The sequence below is a fragment of the Mercenaria mercenaria genome, chromosome 1, assembly GCF_021730395.1.
Source record: "Mercenaria mercenaria strain notata chromosome 1, MADL_Memer_1, whole genome shotgun sequence".
NCBI lineage: Eukaryota > Metazoa > Mollusca > Bivalvia > Venerida > Veneridae > Mercenaria > Mercenaria mercenaria.
Window position 1 is genome coordinate 16,658,873 of NC_069361.1, and position 10,109 is coordinate 16,668,981.

The 10,109-nt window shown below is 33.8% G+C and overlaps 1 protein-coding gene across 1 annotated transcript; it reads right to left on the reverse strand.

The window, feature by feature from the left end:
* Positions 1-544: 544 nt before the first annotated feature.
* LOC123544887 (putative uncharacterized protein DDB_G0271606) lies at positions 545-9,101 on the reverse strand. The gene is made up of 6 exons (XM_053540867.1): positions 8,954-9,101; positions 8,307-8,392; positions 7,812-7,944; positions 7,179-7,271; positions 6,645-6,725; positions 545-5,299 (listed from the first exon to the last, which is right to left on the reverse strand). The coding sequence occupies exons 1-6, from the start codon at positions 8,988-8,990 to the stop codon at positions 3,768-3,770; spliced, it is 1,962 nt and encodes a 653-aa protein (XP_053396842.1). The 5' UTR covers positions 8,991-9,101; the 3' UTR covers positions 545-3,767.
* Positions 9,102-10,109: the final 1,008 nt, after the last annotated feature.

Sequence of the window (10,109 nt, forward strand, 5' to 3'; positions counted from 1 at the left end):
TAACAAATTTGGAAGAGGACCTTATAATGATGCTACAGACCAAGTTTGTGCTCAGGTGAGCTAATATAGTTCTGGTTAAATGATTTTGTAGTTACTGCTCTTTTTTCGACTGAAACCTAAACAACAAAGTTCAAAAAAAGTTGTGGAGTAGACACAAAGTACTGTATATTTGCCCTTCTATCTCTCCTTGTGACCATGAACAGAAATAGCCTTAAAATTTTATCTCGCTATGATTTTAAGCCGAAATTTTGCAAAGTTTTAAAAATCTTTCAAGGGGTTCAAAGATCAAGACCGGACATATAATATTGGCTTTCAGACCCTTTATCTCACTCTCCTGATCTTACATGGCTGAAAGTTGTGCTCTGCATGCAGGCAGTTACTTGAAAATTCTTTCATGAGTGAAAATGATATAGACTAAACAGATGGCTGATCTGTCCACAATGTCTTCACCTCCAGGTATATTTGGAGGTTTATTCACATTACGGCCAACTGAATTTTATTTTGTTCCTCAAACAACATTTTTATAAAGAAAAGGAACCATGTGGACTAGATAGAAAGCTTTATTTACATCACACAATCTTTAACATTACGATGATATCTCTATATTGATCAGTGAAAAATAATATAAACAATGGTTATATATACAATGGTGATGATCACAGTAATGAGTGAAAGACTTCACAATTTCTCTATGTATACTGACTGGCTAGGTATTTCTGTATTTTCAATTCCAGTTGACAACGTACTTAAAGTCTACAGCAGGTCCTAGACTAGCTCCTAGAATACGATTTTTTCCCCCCCACATTTTTATGATTCAATGTACCAATGTCCAATATGATAATTTTAACATCATTCCTGTAAAAAATCTCTAGAGTAGACTGGCTTCTGCGACATAAAAGGGGAAAACATAGAAATATATTTGAAGACTAGTGGCTAGTCTAAGCAGGTCCTCATGTACATCATTACAGAAAAATATTAAATAACTAACAATCAGTCTACATAAACAAATCTTTTTTTGTATGAATCATGATTGATAAAAACTTACATATAACATAAAAATAAAACATTCATGTCTAAAGTCTTTCTTTTCAAAAGAAAGAATTTAAAACGCTCGTCAACAAAAACATGTATTGTTTAACATTACTTTCACCTAAAATAAAATAATGGTGTCCAATTGCACATCAAGTCTTTTAGCAGAACATCAAGAAAGTGAAATTATACAAATTAAAAAAAAGTCACCAATTTCATAGAAAATGGAACCTTTCATTTATCAAATTAAAAATGGAAATCGTGGTAAAAAATACAGTATACAATCTTTCTACTGGTATTTTTAATTGATACGGAATATCTTTAATGATAACAAATGATGAAAATAGTTTTCTTGTTACAAGCTATTTACTGTATGTATTAATACACCGGTATTGAACTTTGTGAAGTCATTGCACATCATTTCGTAGTTTTTGGCCAAAATGGCTGTATGGTGGGGATTCGTGGATTTTGACTTTTTAATATACAGCGAATGGGAATTTTACGTGTTTGCTGGGATTTAATTACTTACCGACAAATATTAATGATTAAACAGTATCACACATTCTGCATCTATCATTAATGAGCTGCACCATGAGAAAACCAACATAGTGCATTTATGAACAGCATGGACCCAGACCAGCCTGCGCATGTGCACAGTCTGGTCAGGATTCATGCTATTCACTTTCAATGCCTACTGCACATACAGAAACTGTTAGCGAACAGCATGGATCCTGACCAGACTGCACATGCTGGTCTGGATCCATGCAGTTCGCAAATGCACTATGTTGGTTTTCCCATGGTGTGGCTCATTTTATTATTCTGCCATTTATGATACGCAAGTAATGCTGAATTATCTTTATAATCGTAACAGCAACTCAAGATGCAAAAATATAGTGCGAAGTGCATGATTTATGCAACGAAGGAATAAAAGAAGTAATTTGCTAGCTTTCAAATATGGAAATTTATAAACTGTGTTGCCATGTTAAAAACAGTTTGATCAATAGAGGGTCATTTTTGTGACACATTCAAAATGTTAAAAGCTTAATAAACAAATAAACTTAATAGATAAGATTATTTGATAAAATTATTGATTACTGACCTGCTGTACATTTTTGCAACAGTACAAATGTGTGACATAACTTCATAAACCTCACAAATGTCCTGTATAATTACATATTTTACATATTACATTTGGAACACTTTGACACATACACGTTTATTATTTATAATAACTATAGCACTATTGATGAATGCACCAAATATAACACATAATATAGCACTTTTAGGCTTTGGCAATAGAAAAAAGGTACATGTAATTACATAAATATGTTTAAGCACTTACAGTATACCAGTAGTATCTACAAGGATATTGTATGAAATGAAAATGGTGCAAATGTTTGATTTGATGTTGAGTTACATGAATAGGAGGATTTCAATGATCTTTTTGAAATAGAACTTTGAAGTGTGATATCAATTATGGTAGCTGCCAATAAAACACAAATCTGATATGGTAATTTCTATATTTACATTATTACCAGGGAACAATATGGTGCTAAGTAATAGCTGACCAAAAATAGCAAGGGTAAAGATCCTGATCTAAAATACGTATCCTTGTTTTAATCTCATTTCTGTGAAAGAAATTTAATTTTGGTCCCTACTTAATGTGCGAGCACATATCCTAAGTCCTAAATCAGGTCCATTTAACATAATTTCAAAGTTGACTGTTCAAACTAAATTCTAAATGATAATATTTTGTACTAACTTTTAAATCGATTAAACATATTTAACAAAAACTTAACAAACAACAAAAGCAAAGAACTGTACTGTACATTCAATATATTTTTTTTTTCTTTTTTTTTTTATAATTTTGTCATTCTTATTACTTTTTTTTGTATTTTAAAATATAATTTCATGTAGCACTGTTTAACAAAATTATACAAGTGATATACAGGTACATATATGTAACACATGTAACAAAGTAATGAAAAATAAATGTTCTCAAGGCATAGTTTAAAAAACTAGTACATGTACCAGTAATCCAGAAAAACATCATTAATACAGTCTTACATGATCATAAACAAATTAAAACATTCATATCTAGATACTTTATGTCTGTTTTTACAGTTGTTCCTCATGTATCTTCTCCCACCGAGTTTATATATTTTAAGTGCTTACACATGTCATATACAGTTTGTTTATACATTTTCAAACACAACACATTTACAGAATCATACCCGTAGTACCAAGTGTTTGGAAACTAATTCACATTTCAAGCATCCTTTTTTTTGTTTCTCATATAAATGTCAAAGTCATGGTTTGTAAGCCATATCACTTATAAAAAGTTACATTGATGTTAGCAGTACATGCACTCTTTCAATAGTTGTACACATATAACACAAGAGATTCTCCATTGGTATTTTACCCCCAACTATTTTTCAACATAGTTATCCATTTCTGTTTTGTAGTTCCTTTATTTAGTTAAAGTTAAATTACATAGAATTCTCTAGTATCTATCAAAAATTTAAATAATGTTTACGTTTTTGATGCATTTTTATTCGTACTTGTTTTTATTAGGTTTCATTAATCCTCTTGCTTGAATTCATTTTTTCTTTAATATTAAGAACTCTGCAACTGGCCATAAATCATAGAAAATAAATAAATTTCTTAAAGTAATATCAGGAGTGTTTAGTCACCATTTTAAGTTTTATCTTTCAAGCACAAACAGGTTTCCACTTCTATCACAAGCCATCCTCATCCTCAGACCCAATGTCATTTCCAAACGATCCATTTTTCAGGACATAATCAACGTTTTTTTCACTCGGCACTTTACTGTAAGAATCACTGTCATTGCTCTCATCTCCAATTACCACTTCATTCACAAATGTAGGGATATTACTAGCAGAGTCATCTGCCTCAACACCTGGCACAATCTGAATTATGATATTGTTGTTCTGCAGAAACCTGTCTCTTTCTTTATTTGAACTTGCTCTTAATTTTTTATTCCTCTGATCACCTATTCCATCGCTCTGAGACATCTGTCCATTGATTGTGTCATTATTTTCACCGTCTTTAGAGGTCTGATCACCATCTATTTCCACATCATCATCATTCAGGTCAGAGCCAGACCCAAACATGCCACTGTTGGCATCAGCAGTCTGATCCTCCTGCTGTAACGTTTGCATTTGAAGCCCCAACGCCTGCTGAATTAGCAGCTGATAAACTTCTGGTTGGTTTATGTCAAGTCCAGCAGCAGCTGCTGCTTGTGTCAGCTGTTGCATAACCTGCTGCACCTGTTGTTGTTGCTGCACCTGTTGTTGTTGCTGCTGCTGCTGCTGCTGCTGCAGTTGCTGTTGTTGCAGGTGTTGGTGTACTGCTGTACTTTGGGATGCTAGCACATTTATTGCTGAATTACTTGTTGTACCATACTGAGGATTTCCCAGTGTCTGCGAGATATTACTCATTGTTTGTGTCTGGAATGATTCTTGTGACACATTTGGTTGGAGGCCTTGCTGCCTTTGATCACTTTCTGAAGCTGGCTGCTGTGGAGCAACTTGCGTAATAAATACCTGCTGTTGCCCAATATTCTGTACAAATCCCGGAGGATTGTAGGTGGCAGGTGGTGGTGTCACATCAGACATTTGCTCAGCTGTGTCATCATTCACAACGTAAATCTGTCCACCAATTAATGCTAACATCTGATTTGGACCTAATTTTGGAAGCTGCACTCCCTGCTGGGCAAAAGTCTGCTTGTCTTCATCAGAAAGTACCATGAATTGACTGGCTTGCCTTTGAGCTGGTCCAGGTTGTTGTTGTGGTTGGTATGACATATTGCTCCTGGTGCTATTTACAGATTTAGCTGTCATGGCAGTGGAAGAATTCTGGTATGTTGTAGTAGTGCCAAAGACACTTGTTGTAGATGTCACAACCGAGGATTGATTTAAATTAGCCGGCTGGCTGATACCAGAAATATCTCCCATAAATCCTGCAGACTGTGGCCTGGCAGAATTATGCACAGTCTGGGAACTGCTGGTGTCAGAATTAAATTGTCCTTCATTTAGACCATGTCCAACATTTCCAGTATAATTTGCAAATGGAAGATGTCCATTTACTGAGTTGTGTTCTCTAATACTGACAGCCCTATCTTCTGTACCAGCAGTTGTTACTTGTGTGAGACCTGTTTGTGTTTGAGTTGAGGGATCAGTCATGTATGAAGCAGATGCTGCAGACTGTGTCTCTTCCAGGTGAGTTAAGGAATTATCAGATGAAGAATCTAAAACAAAAAATAACAAAAATGTGTCTTTGGTGTGTGTAATTTGTTTTTGTAAAAGCCTGAAGCTTTAATCCTAGGAGATAATTTTATAATTTCAATAGGATTAACTTGTGACCACATATTTAATGTACAAATGTATCAAATAAATATTTCTGTAATTGACAAAAAACAAACTCTTAATATCAGAATAAAGTTTTAGAAAAAGACACGACTGTCATGATTTTTGTTTTCAGAATTTTTAAGACGTACATTTGTATAATATTAGTGATGCATTTCAATAATTTTCTACAGGCTCATTCTCATGACTGTCGCATGTGAAACAATTCTATTGACTGTAGATATCAACAAGCAAAGACTGATGGACAATTTAAGTTCTAGAGTTCTGTGCTTCCTTCCATTATATCTATTGACTTTCAAAATTTCATTGAAATCTCTTCAGTGCTTCGGAGTTCTGCTCCAGGAAAGGAAGAATTAAGTACAACAAGATGGTCATGACGGCGCTTTTCACTTGACTGAACTACTTCTTACTTTCTCAAACTTAACCTAGCTTTCAGAAAGGAAAGACAACCATTCTGATAATGTTTTGAGTATGACCTAGATTTCATAAAGAAGTATTTTTCTGATAAAGTTACTTGAAGATCATATCCAACTTTTGGCTTCCAGTGTTGACAAGGTTTTCTATGATTTGACCTACTTTTTCACCATAAATGACTCGGTTTCCAGCTTCACCTAAATTTTGTACAGACAAACATTCTGATGAGGTTTCATACACATCAGGTAGAAAATATGACCTCTATGATTTGACCTGGTGACCTAGTTTTGAATCCCAGATGACCCAGTAGATTTCATAAAAACGCACATTCTGACCAAGTTTCTTATAAAGCAGGTAGAAAATATGATCTTAAAGCTGACAATATTTTTCTAAGATTTGACTTGTGACCTAGTCTGTGACCCAAGATGACCCAGTTTCTAACATGGCCTACATTCCATAGACAGACATTTTGTCTATGTTTCGTATATCCGGAAGAAAATATGGCTTATAGTGTTTATAAAAAAAATTGTACGAAAAAACCCTATTGACCTAGTTTTTTACCCTAGATGACCCACTTTAGAAGTTGGCCTAGATTTCATTAAGACAAATGCTACTCAGCTTCTCTGCCAAGGAGAGCCTTGAAATATGCTCCATTCAAAAGAACACAATTAGTCAATTATTATGTCATAAATCTCATATGTTCTATTGCTATATATATATGTATGGTTAGTCAAAATTAACAAGTATTGTATCTGTGTATCTGGTACATATATAAAATACTGAAAATGTCCGAGTATCAATACAACCACTCACCATCACTGCTCCTGGAACTTGATGATGTTGGTCTAGAACGAAGAGCTGTCAATGTTTTTCTCTCCCTCTGTACAACATTACCTGTAAATTTGAAAATTCTTCTTCTAATATGTGAACAGATTAACTAACATCCAGCATGCATATGGAATAAATCAAGAATAACCTTTGGAAAGTCAATGTGACTTTATCCTGACGTACATGTGCAATCTAAACCTCTGAAAAATTAGTGATTTATCACAGAACACACAAAGTGCTTTATACACATACTAGTAAATTATAGTAGTAATATATTAAGTGTTAGGGTGAAACTTGGATGACAGAAAAAATGCCAGTAAATGGACAGAAGAGAAGCTAAATATTTATGTCCGAGCAACATAAAAAGGCACCATTTTCTGCTTATCTCAAACTTTTCAGTGCAGCAAAACACCAGAGATCTTTACAGTAGTCAGGAAATGTTTTTGTGAATATACAGATTTGCCAATTTCCATAATCATACAAGGCCCCCAAAAAACTGAGACAATAAGTATACCTTACCTGGCACAAACGACATCTGTGACATATCAAAGTCTTCAGTTAGTTTTCTTTTCTTTGCTTTGTTCTCTAGATTCATTTCAGGTCTGACATTATCTGGAATTCAGTAGTATTCATTGTTAGACAGTTTCGCACCTGAGTAAGAACTTATTTATCAAGCAATTTTAAAATCTTTTACGTGATTACTTACATAATAAGCAAGAGGCCAAAATGGTCCTAAGTTGCTCATTTGCCTTTTGTTCTTTGCTGTGAAGGCCTCAAAATACAAAGCAACCAGTTTTTCAAACTTATGCTAAAATGATTCTTGGTTGGGCAACCAGGATAGGAAATTCAAATTTTAAAATAGCTCCAGTGAAAATCTAACATGTTATAAGCCCTTAGAAAGTTTTAGGGGCCTCAGTGGCTGAGTGGTTATGGTTGAAGACTTTGAATCCTTTGCCCATCATCGATGGTGTGTAGAATTCTTTGATATGAAAAACCCATCCAGTTGGCTTAAGGAAGGTCTGTGATTCAATGCAGGTGCCTGCCCTTTCCTGATATAATGCCCTTTGGTTGCAGCACCAAAAGCTGCCATACAACCTATAACTGAGTCAATATGATGTTTAACCCAATAAACAAATTTAAGAAGCAAATAACCTGAGCCCTTGTAGACAAACTTGATAGGCTCTGTCTCTATCTTGGTTGCCTTATCATACAGACAAATCTCCACTTCAACATCTTCTTTTGTGTCAGGATTTTTATACAAAGGGGGTACAAATTTAACTACACACTGAAAAATCAATGGAAAACCAAATTCTTATGATCAAAATAATATTCTTTTGTCCTGGTGTAAATGACAAATCTATTTGTACTATTTGGTTCATCATTTTTTTCTAGCTTTCTGAACTTTCCTATTAAATCATTGCATTGATTTCCGTATGTATGTTGTAATTCTGAAACATTAATTACATTTATATAAATCAAATTTTGGCATACATTTTATTTAATACATTTTATAAAATACTTAAAAGTATCTAAAAACAGACAGTTAAAACTGTGCTGTGTCTATCTGAAATAACCTCTATTATATCCTTTATATATTATCAACTGAACATGCATGACTTATGTATAGTCACCACAAAAAAAAATCACCTGTTTTACAGTAGTGAACGAAGCAGGCTCTGCCTCCCAAATAACTTGCATGTTTAAGTCTCTTTCTCGAATCTTTACCCCTATCTCTGTAAAATAATAATAAAAAAATACTGAATGACATGATTGTATGAACATTTAATCAATTAACTATTAAGTCCAAGCAATAGCTGTTGCAAGTCTTTATTGCTACCTAAAATTCTGTAACAAAAAGATAGGAACATTATTTTGGTTCCTAGATATGATCTGCAAATTTAATTTGCTTGATTTTCTTAACCCTGAACTGATGACAGTTAACATAAACAGAAACTATCTGCAAACTGATGCAACTCCCAGGAATATTATCCATGACACAGAAAGTGTGCCAGTACTGTTTTGTACAAGCCTTTTTATATGCATTGTGCAATTACACAGCATTTCATAAATTTTCAAAGGGTTATAACTCTTAAACTATGTAGAGTAAATGTACGTCCTGAAAACATGTGCATGTTCACCCCTACTGCTAAATTTCGGTAAATTTGGCCAAACCATTTAAACCTATAGGTGAAGTTATCCGGACAACTATTTTTGGAGTGATAGACAGACTAGGTATCAACTTGAAGCCCCACCTTCTTGAATTTGTAGTGTGAGCATAAATACATATAACTAACCTGATGGAAATGCTGTCTCCTCTGTAACATGTAGCATTACCCTGTATCTGTTGGGGTTGCAGTTAGATGGTATATTAGCTGGACAGGATACAGGTTCAACATCTTCAATCCGGAATTCCTTGCCCTTTTCTGAAAATAAAAGTAATTTAACTTACAAAATATCTCTTTTTCTAATGTCTTACTAACATTCTCTAACATACTTGAAAACATTTTATACTTCATTCTCAAACAGTGTAGACAGCTGTAGGTGAAACCTTATGTAATCCTATTGGCAATTTAAAATTTAAAGTATTAAACTAAGCAATCTGTTTTTGAAATCATATGCAGTACGGATGTCATTTAAAAATTAAGAAGAAAAAGATTTAAAAAAAACAAAACAAAGAGAGACATAGTGGCCGTAACTTGCTCTACTGGCCTTAAATGTTTGAGACACTGTAACATAAATGGTAACATCTGTGTTTAGTATAAACTAGTGGCCCACTAAAAGCGGCCAAGTGCCACCATTTGGACAGATTTTGGAGAGGATGTTACAATGATACTACGACAGTTTCATGACGGGCTTTCCCTAAATCTACCCCGGTAAAGGATATCCCAATGCAAAAGTAGTTTTTCCAAAGATGAATTTTAATTCCCAAATGATTTACTTTTAATTTGCTGTTAAGTAGTTTGCTAATTTGTATGTATATTAGGTAATTATAAGGTGAACAATACTGTATGCAATTCTTAATATTTCACAAAACATTTAGTAGTTGGTAATTTGAAATTGTCCCATTAAGACAGCTTCAGAGCATTTTCCCAATTCCACGGTGTCGGGGATTCCCAATTGATGAAAAAAGGCTGCATGAAGATATTTTAATGATGTTCAATTATACAGTGAACTTAATAGTACTAAATGAAAGCTACTTTTTTGCAAAGGGTACTGTGAACTTCACCCTTGTGTCATCAAAAAGACTTTAAACACATATCAACTGTTCTGAATCGTCAGTTACCCCATATGATTAAAATTGTTAATGTTTGCATATCAAGATATAAGGCAATATGTAGACATGAAACCAGACAAATTGAAAAACAAGTGTTTAGAACAGGTTTTCTTCAAAAATAATGACTATGCCTTGATTTTAAATCTTGCTCATAAATTTCACAACTTGAAAAAATC

Coding starts and splice junctions, on each gene's coding strand:
- LOC123544887 (XM_053540867.1), bottom strand. CDS start 8,990: ATGCTACATGTTACAGAGGAGACAGCATTTCCATCAG. Junction 6,726..7,178: donor ACAGATGTCGTTTGTGCCAG/GTAAGGTATACT, acceptor TCAAATTTACAG/GTAATGTTGTACAGAGGGAG. Junction 5,300..6,644: donor AAGTTCCAGGAGCAGTGATG/GTGAGTGGTTGT, acceptor TTTTTGTTTTAG/ATTCTTCATCTGATAATTCC.